The 19290-nt window shown below is 49.1% G+C and overlaps 2 protein-coding genes across 4 annotated transcripts in view; one reads left to right on the top strand and one right to left on the bottom strand.

Moving 5' to 3' along the window:
- Window positions 1-11377, top strand: part of Heatr1 (HEAT repeat containing 1) — a 41553-nt gene extending 30176 nt beyond the window's left edge. Inside the window, exons 24-38 of the mRNA XM_013009230.1 lie at window positions 280-443; window positions 1148-1308; window positions 2687-2733; window positions 3389-3512; window positions 4624-4764; window positions 5142-5434; window positions 5524-5674; window positions 6359-6517; window positions 6634-6768; window positions 6850-6954; window positions 7039-7207; window positions 7764-7918; window positions 8579-8737; window positions 10265-10373; window positions 11137-11377. Of these exons, the coding sequence (XP_012864684.1) occupies window positions 280-443; window positions 1148-1308; window positions 2687-2733; window positions 3389-3512; window positions 4624-4764; window positions 5142-5434; window positions 5524-5674; window positions 6359-6517; window positions 6634-6768; window positions 6850-6954; window positions 7039-7207; window positions 7764-7918; window positions 8579-8737; window positions 10265-10373; window positions 11137-11225 (2161 nt within the window). The 3' untranslated portion in view covers window positions 11226-11377. The remainder of the gene's footprint in view (window positions 1-279; window positions 444-1147; window positions 1309-2686; window positions 2734-3388; window positions 3513-4623; window positions 4765-5141; window positions 5435-5523; window positions 5675-6358; window positions 6518-6633; window positions 6769-6849; window positions 6955-7038; window positions 7208-7763; window positions 7919-8578; window positions 8738-10264; window positions 10374-11136) is intronic.
- Window positions 11378-12859: 1482 nt separating this feature from the next.
- The window catches only part of Lgals8 (lectin, galactoside-binding, soluble, 8), a 13524-nt gene continuing 7093 nt past the window's right edge, over window positions 12860-19290 (bottom strand). For 2 of the 3 annotated variants that reach the window (XM_013009392.1, XM_013009393.1), the window contains exons 3-11: window positions 18510-18598; window positions 17830-18040; window positions 16931-17050; window positions 16423-16479; window positions 15937-15963; window positions 15696-15818; window positions 15292-15380; window positions 14824-14989; window positions 12860-13908 (exon numbers count right to left, since the gene is read on the bottom strand). In XM_013009392.1, the coding sequence (XP_012864846.1) occupies window positions 13759-13908; window positions 14824-14989; window positions 15292-15380; window positions 15696-15818; window positions 15937-15963; window positions 16423-16479; window positions 16931-17050; window positions 17830-18040; window positions 18510-18598 (1032 nt within the window). In that variant the 3' untranslated portion in view covers window positions 12860-13758. The remainder of the gene's footprint in view (window positions 13909-14823; window positions 14990-15291; window positions 15381-15695; window positions 15819-15936; window positions 15964-16422; window positions 16480-16930; window positions 17051-17829; window positions 18041-18509; window positions 18599-19290) is intronic. The other variant, XM_013009394.1, reaches the window with a different exon arrangement.

Consider the following 19290-nt stretch of genomic DNA (forward strand, 5'->3'; position numbering starts at 1 on the left):
AAAAAAAAAAAAAAAAACACAGGCTGGTGATGGCTGATGTACATTATTACACAGCACCTCTGGAACCTTGTCTCAAAAATGTTTTTGGCATTCTTAAAAATTGCTTTTGGAAGTTAGGTCTAGAAATAAACATACATGATAACATCCACAGGGTTTATTGTACAATTACACCCAAGCAAATTGATCAAAGCATCCTTGATCAATCTACTTGGGGGAACATGTGTTCTAACTCTGAGGCTCAGGGTCTCATGAGCATGCTTCGTATTTGTACATCTGAAGGCTCATTTTGCCATCTTCCCCTTTCTCTGTGTTACAGGATGCTGTTTTAGAGGCAGATACTGAATTTTGGATTTCAGTGTGTTGTGAATTTGGTGTCCAGCATCAGCTGCAAAGCTTGATGAACATCCTTCAGTACTTGGTGAAGTTACCAGAGGAAAAAGAAGGTAAGTATGAGTCTGGTGTTGGGAATGGTCCGTCTGAGGGCTAGGGAGAAAAGAACTTGCAGTTACTGGGCCCTGTTGTGTTTTTCCTTGTGTCCCACACAAACTAAGAACTAGTTCTCACACACTACTTTATATTTTGTGCCTTGCACTTGTGTTAACGGTGGAGCATCACGCACGGTGTCCAGGAGGAATTGTGTTCAAATGACAGGAAATTGTTTAGACCGTAGTAGCTGGCTCTCAGCTTCCCACTAAAATATCAGTGAATACATGTACAAGAAAAGAAAAAGTACGTAGGATCCGCAGCAGTGCTCCAGCTGAGCAAATTTCTATCAGAAATCCACTCAGCACTGTTTTTGTTGTGGTTTTTTGTGGTGGTTTGTTGTTGTTGTGGTGGTTTTTGTTTTGTCCGTTGTGAGGCTTGAACTCTGGGCCTGGGCACTGTCCCTGAGCTCTTCAGCTCAAGGCAAGTGCTCTACCACTTCAGCCACAGCCCCACTTCCAGTTTTCTGAGTGGCTTATTGGAGATAAGAGTCTCATGGAGTTTCCTGCCTGGGCTGACTCTGAACTGCAATCCTCAGATCTCAGTCTCCTGAGTAGCTAGGATTACAGGCGTGAGCAACTGACACCCATCATTAGCAGTGTTTTTGAAGGCTTGTGCTGAGGAGTCAGGTTGTGGATGAGTGAGGTTTGTTGCTGTGTTTCAGAGACTGCCCACAAGACAGGCTCTGTTAAAACTGAAGTCAAAGAAGACGTGCTGCAAATCTTCAATGTGGACACGCACACCAGCAAGCAACTGCGGCATTTCAAGTTTCTGTCAGTGTCCTTCATGGCCCAGCTTCTGGCTTCCAATAATTTCCTTAAAAAGGTGATGTGTTCCTTAAAATGTATCTATGATAAAGTGATCTTGTTTTTACTAAAAGATCTGTGTTTTAAACTTAAGAAAATAGCTTATCAACTGTTTCATGAAAACAGGAGGCATGCCATTAAAGATAGGAAAAATGGAAATTCGTTTCACCATGAAAAATACTTTGTCATGTTCTACCAAGGTTGACAGTGTAGGCCCTCTTACCTGGCAACTTCATTCTTAGCAGTAAATACCCAACATAGATAGTGCACAACAGGTCATCTACAAGCCAGCTGTAATAGCATTATTCATAGTGGCTCAAAACTATAACCACCGAATGTCTTTGGTCACGTGACATGTCACATCAGTGAACATGGACAGACTTCCAGCACATCTCAAGCAATACCTAAAGGATGCTGGGCACAAGAAAATGCCAGTCATGATGTCAGCTTTATATTAAGTCGAATACAAGCTGGGTGCCAGTGGCTCATGCCTGTAATCCTAGCTACTCAGGAGGCTAAGATCTGAGGATCATAGTTCAAAGCCAGTCTGGGCAGGAAAGTCTGTGACAGTTCAAAGCCAGTCTGGGCAGGAACGTCCGTGAGACTTTTATCTCCTATGAACTACCAGAAAACTGGAAGTGGCACTGTGGCTTAAGTGGTAGAACGCTCCCCTTGAGCTGAAGAGCTCAGGGACAGTGCCTCAGCCCAGAGTTCAAGCCCCACAACTGACAAAAAAAAAAAAAGAGCGAGGTAGGACTGATCTTGAACAGCAGTGTTTAATGCTGCTGTTTATCTTAGCAAAACTAGATTCACACCTCTAATCCTAGCTACTAGGAAGCTGAGATCTAAGGATTGTTTATTCTAGGCAAGTGTGGGCAGAAAAGTTCATAAGACTTCATCTCTCCAATTAATTACCAAAAAGCCAGAAAAAGAGCTGTAGCTCAAGTGGTAGAGAAGAAAAAGTGAAAGTTCATGGCTCTGAGTTCAAGCCCCATTACCAACGTAAAAATAAAAGCATTAGAAAATAGAAAAGTATGAGAAACTCCCTCCCCCCCCAAAGAAAAAATAACAGGCTAGAGAAACTTCCAAAATAATAAAGGACACAAATGACAACTTGAAAAGAAGGATCTCGTCTAATTCTTTTGAACTAACAAAGGCAGCATTTCATAAAACTTAAGAGTACACAAATGAGAGGGGTTTGTATGCTCTGTTTTTCCAAATCTTTGTCATGCTTTAAAACACTATGAAAGAATGTAATTTAAGTGAAGAGGTGTTGAGTTGGGGCGGCCCTGGAAGGGTGGGGCGTCTGACTCAAGCAGTCAGAGCTGTGCAGGTGACATTGGTGTGGGGTTGGGCTTCCCACACGATGTGCTGATGGAGCATTCTTTCACACTCAGGTGGTTGAAAGCGGGGGTCCTCAGATCTTAAAAGGCCTTGAACAGAGGTATGTTCACTTTGTTTAACTTTTTATTTGGAAACAGGTAGACATGCTGAAGCAGCCCCCCTCACTCCCCCCCGCCCCGACACACCTGCCAGCTTCATTGCAGCCTCTCTGCCAGTGGTTTTATCTCGGAGCCATTTGAGAGCTTGTTTGGAGGTTCTAGCAGGGGAGCGCAGCTACTCGTATACCCTTGACCGAAGACCGGTCCTCCTCTATCGGGGATGGTCGTCCTCTTCGACCGAGCGCGCAGCTTCGGGAGGGACGCACATGGAGCGGTGAGGGAGGAAGGGGACACCCGCCTAGCCAGCCAGATCAGCCGAATCAACCCTGGCGATCAATGGGGTGACAGATGTCGCAGCCAGATCGCCCTCACATCCATCTCGGAGCCATTTGAAATGAAGTCTATACATCTTGTTTTTTTACCTTGAGTACTTTACATTTTCCTGGAATAGGAGATGCTCTTAGGAAAGCATAGTACAGCTGCCAATTTGAGAGCTGGAGAAAGCCCTGCCCCGACAGCAGCCTCTGACTGCTGACATTTCTCCTTTCCTTCCACACAACTCCTGAAACCATAATTGCCTTTTCTGTTTGAGGGCACCACACACAGGGGACAGTATGCTTTCATGCCATCAGCTGCTGTTTGTGTGTCTGTTCTTAGGCTGCTAGAAACGGTGCTCAGCTACATCAACACTGTAGCACAGTCTGTGGAAAAGAATGCCGACCAGCTCACCGCCAAGTTCTGGCGTGCGCTTCTCAGCAAAGCGTACGACATGCTGGACAAGGTGGGTTCCCGCTTCTTCCTAGAATTGTTAGCATTTGTTTTCCCTTAGTTGGTTTGTTTGCTCAGGGCCTGGGCACTGTCCCTGAGCTTCTCTGTGCTCAAGGCTAATGCTCTACCACTTGAGCCACAGCTCTGCTTTCTGCTTTTTGGCGGTTAATTGGTAAGAGTCTTATGGACTTTATTGCCTGGGCTGGCTTTGAACTGTGATCCTCAAATCTCAGCCTCCTGGGCAGCTAGCTAGAATTATAGGTATGAGCCACCAGTGCCCAGCTCATTTTTTATTTTTATTTATTTTTTTGGGGGGGGTCCGGTCGTGGGGCCTGAACTCTGGGCCTGGGCACTGTTCAGCTCAAGGCTAGCACTCTACCACTTGAGCCACAGCGCCACTTCAGGCTTTTTTCTTTTTGCTGATGTGGTGCTGAGGAATCAAACCCAGGGCCTCAGACATGCAAGGCACGCGCTCTACCTCTGAGCCACCTTCCCAGTCCTCATTTTTTAATTACTGAGTTTTGTCACTGGTTTTTGATATCCTTGAAATATTTTGTAGCTTTAAATTTTACCTTATATTTACCAATACCTTATCTTAATAAGCAAGGCTCAAATTTTCTTAAAGATTGGAAATAAAACTTGTCCAGAAAAAAAATGTTTTCAGGGACACATTGCTTCATAAGTCTGATATTCTTAGTCTTTAGTCATGTATTATACAGTGCTCCACTTCTTTGGAGCAGAATAAAGTAAGAATATTACATAAACTAGATTGGTCCTTGGCCTTGACGTTAGGATCACTGTTTAAGTCTAACTGGATTATTTAGCTATCACTTATTCCCAGCATCAGAGAGTTTGTTGTGCTGTTGTGTTTTACCTCAGTGAGGACTAGCTGAAGGGGTACTATAATAGTTACATGGGAAAGTGTTAAAGAACATTCCGGGCACCAGAGATAGGCAATAAACTGTAGTCCAGTTAGGTGTCCAATGCTGCACACCTGCAATGGCGGCACTCAGGAGGCTGAGGCCTGACTGGGCTACATAATGAGACTCACAAAAAAGTCACGAGTCCTGGTGAGAGTTGACCTTTCTCTTTTTCTCCTTTAATGTGAATGTGGAACTATACAGGCCAATGCCTTGCTGCCCACAGAAACTTTCATCACTGTGCTTAAGGGACTTGTGGGCAATCCTCTTCCCTCTGTTCGCCGGAAGGCTCTGGATCTTCTAAATAACAAACTACAGCATCCTGCGTCCTGGCAGAGGAAAACGGTGAGTCAAGACTGTTGCAGATCCTGGTGCCTCCCTCTTAACAAGCCGCATTCGACTCCCCAAAGCGTTTCCAGGGTCCCAGCACGGTGGGTTCTGATCTGAATGTATTACAGGTGTGTCGTAGAAGTTTTTAAAATGGACTTTGGTCTAGTGCAGTCCATGCTTGATTGGCCCACATGGTGGCCTCAGCGTTGGCAGTTCCCACTGGAGCACAGTTGATGAGGGACAAATGGGGAGGAAGCAGCCCTCACCTGTAACCTTGTGGCTCAGGGCCCGCAGGCTGACCCTCATCTTGGTAGTCTCAAACTGGGGACATGGGACAATGAACTGGCTGTGGTGCAGCCATGTAACTAAGAGACTTTGACAATCCTCTGCAGGTTCAGCGCTTCCTCAAACTGGTTCCAGTCCTTCTGGCCATTGTGCAGCACAAGAAGAAGGAAGCGGAAGAAGAACAAGCAATCAACAGGCAGACAGCGCTGTATACCCTAAAGCTTTTATGCAAGAATTTTGGTGCTGAAAACCAGGAGCCTTTTGTGCCGGTGCTGAGCACTGTGGTGGCGCTGATCGCTCCAGAGCGGGAGGAGGATAAGAACGTGCTAGGAAGTGCCCTGCTGTGCATCGCGGAGGTCACGTCCACCCTGGAGGCACTGGCCATCCCGCAACTTCCCAGGTAGCTGCTGGATGCTGGGAACTCGAGCCACTCTAGGCACTGTGGCTTGGGCTTTCAGTCCCTCTAACACGCTCATTCTTTCTCGCCAGCCTGATGCCATCTCTGCTGGCAGCTGTGAAGAGTACCAGCAAGCCGGTCCACAGTGAGGTCTGTCTGCTCAGCGCGCTGGCTGCCCTGCACAAAGTGGTGGAGACCCTCCCGCACTTCATCAGCCCCTACCTGGAAGATGTTCTATGCCAGGTAAGCTTTGGCGACCACGCCATGCTGCCTGGGTGGCAGCAGGTCATGAAGAACTGCCAGCGCTGGCTTCTGCATGACAGATGGAAGCCGGCTCTTAACCACACGTGTTTCTCTCTCTCCTCCACCATACTTTCTGCTTTAGCTTGCTTCTCAGTGCAGCTCTTTTCTTTGACCGCGCACAGAGTTTTCACTGCTTTTTCTCCCTCTGCAAGATCTAGGCAGTTGGGCAGGCAGAGCCACCTGTTAGTGTGGAGATGGGTGTGTAAAAGATTCTTGCACCTAGAGTTCCTGCGTGGCAGAATTCCTGCACTGCTGATAGGAGGTTGCTCTGTGTGCCATGGGCAGATGGCATTTCTGATGCTTTACTATTTTAGCCCTTTTGTTGATATTTTGATTTGGAGATGGGGTCATGCTAACCTTGCCCAGGCTGGCCTGAAACTCAGTACCTTCCTGCCCCTGTGTCAAGTAGCTGTGATTATACACGCGCCTCCATGCCAGCTCTGCCCAGTTTTATCAACAACTCTTCAGAGATGGCTTTAGAAGGAATTCTGTGCCTAGCTGAGATGCCCTCCAGTGTTCACCAGACCACACTGGGTGTGGCTCTGCATTGCCACCAAGCCTCTCCAGGAGTGTGGCTGTCACCACGGATCTGTGACACCTGCTCACTGCTGTTTGTTCCCCTAGGTGATCCATCTGGAGAAAGTCACACGTGAAATGGGCTCTGCCTCCCATGCTAACGTCCGTCTCACATCTCTTAAAAAGACCCTGGCCACCAGGCTCGCACCCCGCGTCCTCCTGCCAGCTATTAACAAAACGTACAAGGAGATAAAGAGGACCTGGAAGGTAAGCTCACCATGGTCGCTCGGGGCAGTGGCGCTGAGATGGTCCAGCCTGTGGCTGCCCAGGAGGTGGAGGTGGGGGGGGGCGCGTAGTGAAGCTTTGTCTCCTATTTGTGGTAGAATCACATGGGCCCGTTCATGAGCATTCTGCAAGAGCACATCGGGGTGATGAAGAAGGAAGAGCTCTTGTCCCACCAGTCTCAGCTGACCAACTTCTTCCTGGAGGCCCTGGACTTCCGGGCGCAGCACTCGGAGGTGAGTGGAAGCCAGAGCCGGACCTGGCTGCAGGCCCTGTAGAACTCACACTGGAGCTCACCATTGTTCCCGTGTTTGCAGAATGACCTGGAAGAAGTTGGGGAGGCAGAGGGCCATGTCATCGCCTGCCTCGTGGCCATGGTAGTGAAGCTCTCTGAGGCCACGTTCAGACCCCTCTTCTTCAAGGTGAGCTTTCTTCCTCGGCACCGCCTACTCAGGCATGTGTGACTTGTGATGCGAGGAGACATGATGCCTGTTTTGTGGTTCTAGCTGTTCGACTGGGCCAAAACAGAAGATGCCCCGAGGGACAGGCTGCTGACATTCTTCAACGTGGCTGACTGCATCGCCGAGAAACTGAAAGGCCTGTTCACTCTGTTTGCAGGGCACTTGGTGAAGCCTTTTGCAGACACCTTGAACCAGGTGAACATCTCCAAAACAGGTCGGTAGCCCCTGTCAGCCCTGCCCTCACTCTGCATCTAACCCAGCAGCTAGTGAGACTCAAGCTAACGCCCAGGCAGGACTTTGAAGGATCCTAAATTCTCCATGGAGGAGGATGAGCTGCTTTATCGTCAAACATGGAACTGTGTTTTAGCTTGATGGAAAATAAGCATGAATCCTCTGACTGAGGAGAAAGAATAAGTGGGAGCTATTACTTCTTGTTGGAAATGACTTTAAAACATTTAAGTTAGGGCTGAGATATAATGTTTGTGTAGCACACGAGGCCCTGGATTCCATCCCCAGCACTGAAGGAAAAAAAAAAAACACTGAAAGGAAGGTAGGTCTGTGCTGGTGAGCAGGGGCAGTGGGATAACTCACCGAGCCAGGCTGAGCCTCAGGACCAGCGCGGCCCCATGATCTTGTGATCTGCTTTCATTTTAGGATTGCTGGATTGTTTTCCGAATCTCAGTGGGGTAATCTCAGTGTGGTTTCACCATTAGCACTGGTGTCAGATGGTGACTGGTTTGGGTGGTTCTCTCTCTCTTCCCCATCTATAGATGAAGCGTTTTTTGACTCAGAACATGACCCTGAGAAGTGCTGCCTGCTGCTGCAGTTCATCCTGAACTGTTTACATAAGATCTTCCTCTATGACACGCAGCACTTCCTGAGCAAGGAGCGAGCCGAGGCCTTGATGACACCTCTGGTAGACCAGGTGTGTGCCACCTCCACCCTCCCCACAGGCTTTTCTTTAAGATGATGCTTGCTTAATCTTAAGGGTGAAGGAAGGGTTCTTTCATGACATTTTCATCTTAAAATAGATTTTTCATGGACATAACATAGCTTCACTGCGGAGCTCATTTAGTTTTACTTTTGAATTTTTCAAAAGGAAGACATAAGGTCTTACAGTCAAATCATCGATTTAAGATATTAACTGTCAGCCTTGCCACACAAGTCTCAGAGTGTGGCTGCCCCAGAATCTTCTGGAGAAAAGCCTGACACTGAGTTCTAGTCCTACAAGGGCCTGATTTTTGAGCCTGTTGCCATAAAAGATAGTAAAATACTACTTACACACCAAGTATGGTTTTCTTTGTTAGCCATGGGACTTGAACTCTGGGCCTAGGTGCCATCCCTGAGCTCTTCACCTCAAGGCTAGTGCTCTACCACTTTAAGCACAGTGCCACTTCTGGTTGTCTGGTAGAGATGCGTCTCATGGGCTTTCCTGCCTGGGCTGGCTTTGAACCACAATCCTCAGACCTCAGTTTCCTGAGTAGCTAAGATGACAGGCATCGGCCATCAGTGCCTGGCCTGAATATGTTTTCTAACAGAAGGAAAATGTTCAGCCTGTTCTAAGTCCTTGTCTCTCTCTTCACAGCTGGAAAACAGGCTCGGCGGAGAGGAGCGGTTCCAGGAGCGGGTAACAAAGCACCTGATTCCCTGCATTGCACAGTTCTCCGTGGCCACGGCTGATGACTCTCTGTGGAAACCCCTCAACTACCAGATTCTGCTGAAGACACGAGACTCCTCACCCAAGGTGGGGAGAGGACAGTGGGCAGCAAGCTCTGAAGGCCAGCCCATAGCGAAGGGCCCTAAGGCTGGCCCGGTCACTAGCAGGGATGTGCACCGCCTCTGGCGTCTGTGTCAGAGGTCTGGTCCACTGAGTTTCACAGAATCTCAAGCCAAGGCATTTCTTCTCTTTCCTTCCTGGTTAATTTATAAACAATAGCAGTCTCCTCCAACTCCCCGCGACATGAGAGATAGAAGTGTTAAAATACTTTCTAGAGCCCTTAAATCTAATGACAAAAGTATTTGCTGCTTGTGTCTGCCACTGGGCCCTGAGGTGTGGGTTAGAGTCTGTCCACGCGCACTGCCAGGACACGGCATGCTCTCTACTCCGTGGGCATGAGGTTGGTAACTGCAATGACATGAGAGGGTCACGCTTTCTAAAGGCTTTAGCCATTTCTAATGGTTTAAGCTACTGTAAAACAGACCAAAACATTTACAGGATTCAACTCGTAACATATGTTAGCAAGCAGAAACAATGACGCTGTTCTGATGAATTTGCAAATCTAAAATCATAGTTTCATACATAAATTGCAACAGCAGATTTAATCTTAGATTATGTTACTTGCACAATGTCAGGAAATCTTAACTCTGGTGTGCTTTTAACTTTTCACTTGGTGCTGAGGTGGTAGTGACTGTCCTGGCCCAGGCATCCTTCCATGCGCCCCTCCCCCAGCCTGGCAATCTCAACTCAGCATCTGTCAGCTCTATCCAGTGCTGCTAAGTCTGGTGACACATGGCAATTTTTTTTGTGGTGGGAGGGGATGGTGATTGTGGGGCTTGAATTTGGCCTGGGTGCTGTCCCTGAGCTCTTTTGTTCAAGGCTAGCGGTCTGCCACTTTGAGCCATAGCCCCACTTCTAGTTTTTGAGTAGTTAATTGACAAGAGTCTCGTGGTCATGGGTTTTGAACTCTGGGCCTGGGTGCTTTCCCTGTCCTCTTTGGCTCAAGGTGAGCACTCTACCACTTGAGCCACAGTATCACGTCTGGTTTTCTAGAGGTTTATTGGAGATAAGAGTCTCACGGAGTTTCCTGCCTGGGCTGGCTTTGAACTGTGATCCTCAGATCTCAGCCTCCTGAGTAGCTAGGATCACAAGTATGAGCCACCGGCACCCCCGCTCATGGGGATTTTCATGTCTTGGCTGGCTTCGAACCATAGTCGTCAGCCTCCTGAATAACTAGGATTACAGGTATGAGCCACCAGCATCCGACTTTATTGTTTTGTTTTTAAAGGAAAATGCCATGAAGATAGACACATTAAAGAGCTTCAGGGGTAGGAATGCAGTTTGAGAAACTTTTTTTTTTAAATGTTAGGCATATTCCAGATGATCACAAATGGATAAGCTGGTTTTCTGTGATGGAGTACTAAGGAGAAAATAAATGCATGAGATTACAGCTATCAGAAGAAGAGCTTTTCTGCAGTCAGTTCAAGTCCTAAGGCAGGAAACACGACTGTGAGCCCTAAGTAACTGCACCCTCTGATTGTCTTACTCCTACAGGTGAGGTTTGCAGCCTTGCTTACCGTGGTGGCACTAGCTGAAAAGCTAAAGGAGAATTACATTGTCCTGCTACCAGAATCCATTCCTTTCCTAGCAGAATTGATGGAAGGTAATTCCCAAACTATTAATAACTAGGGTAAAAGAGTGAATGAGTGTGTGTGTGTGTGTGTGTGTGTGTGTGTGTGTGTGTGCATACGTACATCCCCAGTAATACCGCAGTTTGGGATCTTCGTGGTTAGCAGATACCATTCTGCTTCATTCCCGGACACGTGGGAACTGGCAGGATTCTCTGGCAGTCATTGCATGTTTGCCAGCAGTACAGTCTTGGGTTTGGGTGTACACACAGGCTGCAGTAGTGTAATTTCTGTGAGCATTCTGTCCCCAGCTAGAGGTTGTGCTGGAATGTGGTGCATCACAGAGGATGCCGTGGTAGATGCCCACGCGTACTTGGTGTTCGGTCCTCATGTGGCCCACTAAGTGGGCAAATGACACTGCCCCTGTTTTTAGAGGCTTGAACAGTAGCGGCACTAGAGAGCCAGTGATTGTGGCCTATGTCACTGGTTGAAGCAGCCACAGCTGGTCTGTGCTGAAACTATTCTCACAGGGCTTCACCGTGCTGGAATGCACACTCATGCACACTCAGCAAGTGGCAAAGGAACACTCATCTCTGTTCACTGTGCCCCAACCCCTGGTGAAGGGCTGTGGGATGTGTACGTGTCAGCCCCGTTCTTGGGGGTCACAGGACGAGGCAGGCAGGAGGGAGGAGCGAGTGTGACGGCCCCACTCGAGGCCGAGGGCAGAGGGTGCAGCAGTGAAGACTGGAGTGCCCAGGTGCGGGTGACTGGCGGGTTCACTTTGCTTTTCCTTCTCAGATGAGTGTGAAGAAGTGGAACACCAGTGCCAGAAGAGCATCCAGCAGCTGGAGACCACACTGGGGGAGCCGCTGCAGAGCTACTTCTGACCCCACGCATGCACTCAGCTGGTCGATCCTGGTGCTGGTGCCATGTTGCTTTTGGCACCGCTCACTGCAGATACCTCATGACTTCTACAGCTGACCTGCCCAGGCTGGGCTGCCTTTTGTACAGTTGGTAAATAGGACGTGCTATCTTTTTATAAAACAGTCTGCCATTTTGTGTGGTCTCTTCTGCATGGCGCTGAGAGGATGGCCCCCAAGGCCAACGAGTCCTGGAGGGTGACACCCTCACTCCGTGCTGTGAGGGATCTGGGTCTGTGGGCCTCACTCCATTGCCCTCTACCCAACAAAACAGCCTTTCAGCATTCCACTGCAAGGCATACTGGCTGGAGCCGCTGGAGTTTGGGTGGCCGCAGAGGCAGGCAGTTCTAGGGCCGGTCTCTGTTTCTCTGGGAAGGGGGGACCAGGAGCCAAGAAGCTGCCTGTGAACCCACCCCGGGCCGGTCCTGTGACCAGCACGGAGGGAGTAGGAGCTTCTGCAGCCGCCATGAGCACATTCCCTGTGGGAAAGCGTCTGCATCATCTCCCCGGTTTTGATGTTCTCTAATCTTGAGCACTGTGTTACAGTGAAGGCTGAACTTAAAGAACCATTGAAGAACTGCCCCTCGGTGTCAGCATGGAATCTGAAAGCCTTTCCTTAGAGAGCATCCCAGAAACACTCCTTCTTCTCAAAGAACGTCTTAGTACAGTTCCTTAATAAGTACTCGAATCCTTTTTTTTAAATCAGTGTGGGGCTTCAACTCTGGGCCTGGGCGCTGTCCCTCAGCTCTTCAGCTCAAGGCTAGTGCCTTGAGCCACAGCGCCACTTCTGGCTTTTTTTATGTGGTACTGAGGAATGGAACCCATGTGAGGCAGGCATTCTACCACTGAGCCACATTCCCAGCCCTTTTTTTGTGTGTGCTGATCCTGGGGCTTTAACTCAGGATACTAGTGGATACTGTCCCTGAGCATTTTTTGTTTGATTTTTTTTTTGCCATGACTCTACTTCTAGCACTTTTGGTGATTAGTTGAAGAGTCTCATGTCTCATTCCTGCGAGGGCTGGCTTCCAACTGTGATCCTCAGATCTCAGCCTCCTGAATAGCTAGGATTATAAACAGGAGTCACCAGACCCAGTTCATATCTCTTTTAACTTTGTGCTTATTCTATCAAAGAATTAGATTTGCTCCATGTACAACAGATGAAAAGGAACTCTCACACTGGCAGGGAACAGTGAGTGGGCTTTTGCGTTTTCCTAAGTGCCTTTGGTCTCCAGCATCTCAGTCAGACCCTCTGATGTTTTCAAGGCAGGGCTGCAGGAGCAGCCTCCTTGCTCCTACTAACTTCCCATTCCCACCGCCCTCGTATCTTGAGTTTGGCAAGACAGCATAATAAATTAATGTGAAGAGAGTTAAAGAATAGCACTTTCAACAAAGGAATTTTGAAAAATAGGATTGGTTATGGTATTTTTTTAATATATGGGTGCAAATAATATCCAAATCTGTTATGAAAATATTCCTAAACCCCAGCAGAAGTTGGAACTACTGGTTTAGACTGTTCTGCCCCACGTCCAAACTTTTGAAATCTATAACAAGATGTGACCTGTAAAGATTCTATGTGAGACATTTGCCAGATCCCTTCACTTGCCGATACAGGCCTGATTGTAATCACGTAAACACAGCAAGGTTTTGGTCTCAAGTCATGATGACTAAGCAGTCACTAAGTAGAGGAAGTGCCAGTTTGCAGGAGAACAAGATGCTGCCTCCACTGCCTAGCTCTCAGAGTGGTGCCTGCCTTAGGAGTCCACCCGTCTCATGGCACTACAATAGGGTCTACTGACTGCATTCATCTGGCCTGTGCCCTAAGCTCACTGCAGGCAGGGACACACACACCTCAAGTTGGCTGCCATAACCTCCATATGATTGGTTTTGGGTGTTCTTGTTGGGGTGGGATTTTTTTGCCTTCTTTTACTATGTTCTCATGTTTCCATGTTAATTGTTCAGTAAAGCTATTATAGCGAGAAAAGTTAGTTACACTGCTAAAGACTGCCAATGGGAGCCTGTGCAGTGTCCTGGCCACAGGATCTGATGAGGCAAATAGGGAAGGAAGGGTGTGCAGTAGGGGTAATGTCCCACCCAGCAGCACTTAACCTCTCCTGACCTGGAAGGACGCAGTGAGTGCGCATGTGGACAAGTGCACCCAGCACCACCACACTGTCCCAGCCGGAAGGACAGGGATCACCTCAGCTCTGCCTGCCGGGGCCCAGCCACTAACACAGACCACGCCCCTGTTCCTCAGCACTGACAGCAGAGCAGGTGCTTAGCTGCTTAATTGAGTGTGGTATTAACAGCGGCAGAGCCTTGGCTGCCAGTTTGTTCCTGAGCACTGGAGGAAAGCACACTGGCCGAACAGGGCAGCGGACAGCAGGGGAACACCAGGAGGCCTTGACACTCTGAGAGCTCAACAACAAACACGTAGTGACTCGAGATGCACGTGGACAGGCCCATGTCACAGAGGCTGATGTATTTGGGTTGGCGGTGGCGGCTACCAGCTCCGCACCTCCAGCAGGTGAACGTCGCCATCCACCTCGAGCATGTCAACACTGCCCAGGTCCCGGAGCCTGTGCCTATACTCCACGCTGTGCACCCCATTCACCGCCACCTTGAACTCCTTGGCATCACAGTAAATGATCATCTGGAAGGGAGGAGAAGGGAGGAGCGCCAGCTGTGCTTTCCCTGGGGATTACCCAGGGGAATCAGAAGGAAATGCTGGGTTTTTTGTGCCTGTGTCTGGCAGTGTCTTCTGCCTCAGCCACTCGGTCCCCCAGACCTGTACTACCCAACCTCCTCGCTTTCCCTGGGAATATGGGGAGCTGCCATCCCTGCCAGTAGGTGGGAACTAGTGATGGAGGGCAGCTAACCCAGGCAGCACAGAGAGATCCTGAGTGATCTGAGGATTCCCACGGCATGTCCTCTGGTGGCCATCCTGGCCCTGCTCAGCCTGCTCACCTCAAAGCTCTTCAGGCCAGTTGCCCCAAACCTGAGCAGCTGAGAGCATCCTTGTATACCATATCACCAGCGGCACCCACCACCATGCCCTCAGCTCTGTTCCAGTGCCAGCTTCAGGAACAAGCAGGGAGGATGCCCAGCCTGGCTGCTACCCACCCACCAGGGCCAGGTGGAGACACCAAACCTAATCTGCAAATCTGGTGGCTGAGTGTTCTCTTGACAGCAATACTGGGTGGGGAAATGAGGGTACGCAGTGGGTCACTCAGCCAGCAACCCAGCTCATCTCTGGAGACCATGCTCCACCCAAGCTCCAGAAACGGGGGCAGTGCCCAACATCTAGGGCTCAGTTGGTTCTTAGGTCTAATGTACGCACTGTCCTTTGAATGTAAGCAGGACCAACTCCCTGGATGGAGTGCTTCCTGCACCCCGATCCCCTCCAGTCCTGAGACCATCTTACTGCCAAAAGCCTCCAGTGCCAGTGAGTGGCACCCTGCATTCAAGTTCATCTCCACAGAAACGGGAGCGTTCCACAGCCCCACACTGCACTGGACTTGAAGCAGTGGGTACTTGCTCACCCAGCCCCATTTTCAAACAACCTTACCTCAAAGTACATCCCAGGACTAAATGGGAAACAGGTGATATTCCTCTCCTCTTCACCCCAGGCTCCCTGAAGAAAGGAATTCCTTACAAATGCTTTCACGTTCAGGCGTGGGTTCAAGTGGAGAGCGATATCCTTTGATTTTCCTGCCACTAGATCAACATTAAAGCTTCAAGAGAAGGAAAAAAAAGTCAAACAGAAGAGAAGAGTGAATCACACTGGAGCTCAGACTGCGACTGTAGGAGGGGCATGTACAGCAGTGCCCTGGCGGTGAGACTGTCAGCTGAGTGTGTACTCACAGGAACGCTACTGGCAACATCACAGGCCACCCTCCTGAGCCACCAAGGCCCCTTTGACACGAGGGCCCGACATCAGCCCCACCTCTACCCCGGAGCCCATGACGAGGTGCGAGGTGGCCACCCTGCAGCAAGGCACGTCCCCACAGCCGGGCCACTGCTGTGCAACACTCACCCTTTCGCATTTGTATTCACTTCTCCTTTAATGACGACGGTCCGTCCAAAGCCCATGGGGGAGTTGAGCCTCCCTTTGAAAGGCAGGGTCTGTAAAGACGCCACAGTCAGGCAGGCAACTGCCGAAGGGACCTCCCAAGAGACTGTCCACTGCCCTAGGGAACATCTAGACCAGCAGGGCCTCTGGGCCCAGCTGGGAGCACTGTGGCTAGGGGTTGCAGGGAGAGCTGGTGCCCCAGCGCCCCATTCCAGCAGGACACATGGCCTGTGGACTCTGCTCGGGGACAGCACACATGCACGCACGCTTGCACAACCGAGCTGGCTCTCTGACCCCTGGCAGGGGCCAGGGTCCTCACACTGCTAATCACTGAATTTTTAGCTAACAACATGGCTGGCTCCTCAAACCTTTGACAAATAGTTGGTAGGAAGGATTTTGGTGCAAGTCACAGTGTGGTTCGCGGTCGAGTCTCTGCTCTTGGAGTAGACAGTTGTGGGGACGATTTTGGAAATATCTCCTCTATTACTAGGCTGCAGAGAAACAGTCCACATGGGTGGGAAGAATGGAGCTGCCATCTACGGCTAATCTGCCCCCCCTCTTGACAGCTGACAACACAGACCACATGGAACAACCGACAAAACTACTTACAAACTGTGAAATGCCAGACTTTTGTACCTATCAGAAGAGAAAGAAAAAAGCATGTTTAAAAGAAAGGTATCTTCCAGGTGTAGGTGGCTCACACCTGTAATCCTTCCCCTCATAGCTAGGGTGACAGACAAGCACCACCATGTCCGGGTATGGGTTGTGGTGGAATACTGCAAAATTTTCTGCCTGGGCTAGCCTCAAACCACAGTCCTCCCATTCTTAGCCTCCCACGTAGCTAGGTATGAGCCACCAGCACATGCTTAAACAATTGTGTCTATCTTGGATTCCTAGTAAAACCATAATTTTAAAAAGAAAAGAAAAACACCCACCAGTAACACCTAAGAACATTTTAAGTTTTAGCAAGGATTTATAACAGGGCCAGAGTAGGGAGAAATAGAAACATTCTATTTCCTATGCAGGAAATGAGAGTTAAAATGACAGCTGTTACTCACTGACTATATTCTTTCTATTAAGAGAGTTAATACTTACATTTTCTGTATTTATCTCTGATAGTCCCAGAATCGATGCTTGAGTATTTTGTAAATCCTGCAGAAAAGAAAATACACACTACTGTTCCACACCCATAGAGCATCTTTTGAAAATAAATTGTTTAACATACAAGTGGTAAGTAGTACTGAACATCCAGAACTGTAATTGTAAAATGCTCTGACCCTGGGGTCCCCTGGTGAACAAGCAGTGGAGAAAGCTCTCCTGTGAACACGAGCCTGGGCAGCTGCACAGCTGCTGAGGTTGCAAACTGTTCACAGGAACAAGTTAGCTGAGGCCAAGAAGCCTGAAGGGCAACCTCTATGACCACTGTGGAAAGGAAGTGCACCCTCAGCCTGGCAGGGCTTCCCTGTGTTAGAACCAGCTGCCATCTGAGCGCCTACAGGCCACAAAGCCCTGGTCAGAGGCAACAAGCAACAGCCAGTCATGCCTACATGAAGAAGTTTCTTCTCAAAGACACCAAAGCAGGCATGCATGGAAGGACACTCACCGTGCTGAAGCTAAAACCAACTGAGTGAATGTTCACTTTGCCATAAATGCCCAGCGTGTCTATGCTCTCTGGGCTGATCCTGTGGGCATAGAGCAGAGTATGTTTTCCATTCACAGCCACCTGGATGGACACAGTTAACAAATGAACTTATTATCCAAACTTCTGTTTCCTTTGGGGGCAGGCGCTGGTGGCTTGTGCCTGTAATCTTAACTACTCAGGAGGCTAAGATCTGAGGATTGTGGTTCAAAGTTAGGCCAAGCAAGAAAGTCCATGTATTCTTATCTCCAACATCAAAAAGCCAGAAACGGAGGTATGGCTCAAGTGATAAAAGTGCCAGCCGGGTGCAGAAAAGCCAAGTGAGGGCTTGAGGCTGAGTTCAAGCCGCAGTACCTGCACTGCAAAACAGTTTCTCTCAGGAATGGAGTACAGGAGGTCGAGGGAGAGCTAGGGAGCAGCATGCTGTGCAATGCCAGGCCCCACACCAGCAGTGAGTCCCTACTGGAGTCGTGGGGCACTCAGGGCTGGGAGACCCACCTCAGGAAGGCAGGGGCTGTAATCACCTCAGAAGTGCACAGCACCATCTAGTGGGAAACTTAACTAAGCACTGCAGACCACCTGTCTCTCCTTCCCACCACCCTCCCCCTTTGCCACCATCTCCATTCCCAGGATTAACAGGATGCTGGGGCAGCTGAGCCCAGGCCTGCTGGAAGATAAGACGCCTAGGCAGAGGGGCCACTAAGAGCCTGGGCAGAGGTGCAGATTCACTTAACATCTGCCTTCTGCCTTCATGGCGATCCCAGGGCCAAGCTCAGGTGTGATACAAGCAGGGTGAGTGTAAGGCCTTGCACTGGTGGCTCACCTGACCAGAAGGGTCCCCTGTGGGCCCAGGCACAACCCACCTGGAACTTGTCCTTCAGCACCATGATGACAATTTCAAAGGACTTCTCCCTCTGGAAGGGGGTGTCGTAGATGATCTCCTCCCACCCCCACTTCTCCTGGGTCAGAGTGTTGCATACGATGCAGCCCGATCTTTTGAAGCGAGGGTTGAGGTGAAAGGCCACATCAGCTCGGGGCTTCACACTGCTGCCGACCTGCAGGTCCACCTGGAATCTGAGGAGCGGGAGCCATGGGTCATGGCAGGAAGCAGGAGAGGGCCTGACCCTGAACTTCTGTGCTCCAGGCTAACATTCTACCACGTGAGCCACAGCTCTACTTCTGACTTTTTGGTGATTAATTGGAGAAAAGTCTCAGACTTTCCAACCCAGGCTGGCTTTGAACCACAGTCTTCAGATCTCAGCCTCCTGAGTAGCTAGAATTATAAGCATGAGCCACAAGTGCCCAGGTTAACAAGCCTTTTTTAATCAATGAGCTTAATTCTTATATCAGCCATGAGGTGAAAAACCCCAGTAACCCCAGTAACGGGTCTTCGGTGGCTTGGCCCCATCTCCTCACATCCTGGCAGGGCTGCTCGTGTACAACGCCAGGCCTCAGTGAAGCAAGACAGCCTCTCCACCGCAGCAGCTGTTCTTACTCTGCAATCACCTAGACCATTTGTGTGTTTCCCGCACAATGATTTTACCTGTCAGCATCACTAGGAACATGCCCACGGATCACAATCAAAGAGCCAGGCTTCAACTGCTCAGAAATGGTGCCAACATAGGGGATTGTCTAGAAATTAAAAAAGTTTGACAAATGTTCATTGACATAAACAAAATTAATTCTGAAGCAATTACAATGGAACTCAGTGATTGATGAAGACTATGCTAATGTGTGTGTGCATATGTGTTGGTACTGGGCATGAACTCAGAGCCTGGTGCTATACCTTAGCCTTTTTAATCAAGGCTAGTGCTTTATTACTTGAACCACATCTCCACTTCGGGCTTAGGAACTCTCCTGTTTTCAGACTTCTGCAGATCTAACCTCCTTAGGAGCTAAGATTAAAGGTGTGAGCCACAAGTACCTGGCAAAGATTGTTTATGCTTCAAAGGCCACACATAAAACAGAAATGGACCGGTGACTCAAGGTGGTATAGTGCTAGCCTCTCGTGGAAAAGAGCTGAGGGACAGTGCCCAGGCCCTGAAGTCAAGCCCCATAAACAACAACAAAAAGGAACTATGAAGAACAATCACAAAATGCATAGTATAGACAGCATTTCTGGTATGAAGATACTATCTTCCAAATTATTTGCTCAATTTTTTTCCAGAACTAGGGCTTGATCTGTGGGCCAGGGCACTGTCCCATAGCTTTTTACTCATGGCTAACACTTGAGCCACAGCTCTACTTCTAGCTTTTTGATGGAGATTAGCGTCTCAAGGCTGGCTTAGAACTGCAATCCTCAGATAGCTTTCTTTTATTGGGGG

The sequence above is a fragment of the Dipodomys ordii genome, unplaced genomic scaffold, assembly GCF_000151885.1.
Source record: "Dipodomys ordii isolate 6190 unplaced genomic scaffold, Dord_2.0 Scaffold9, whole genome shotgun sequence".
NCBI classification, from domain to species: Eukaryota; Metazoa; Chordata; class Mammalia; order Rodentia; family Heteromyidae; genus Dipodomys; species Dipodomys ordii.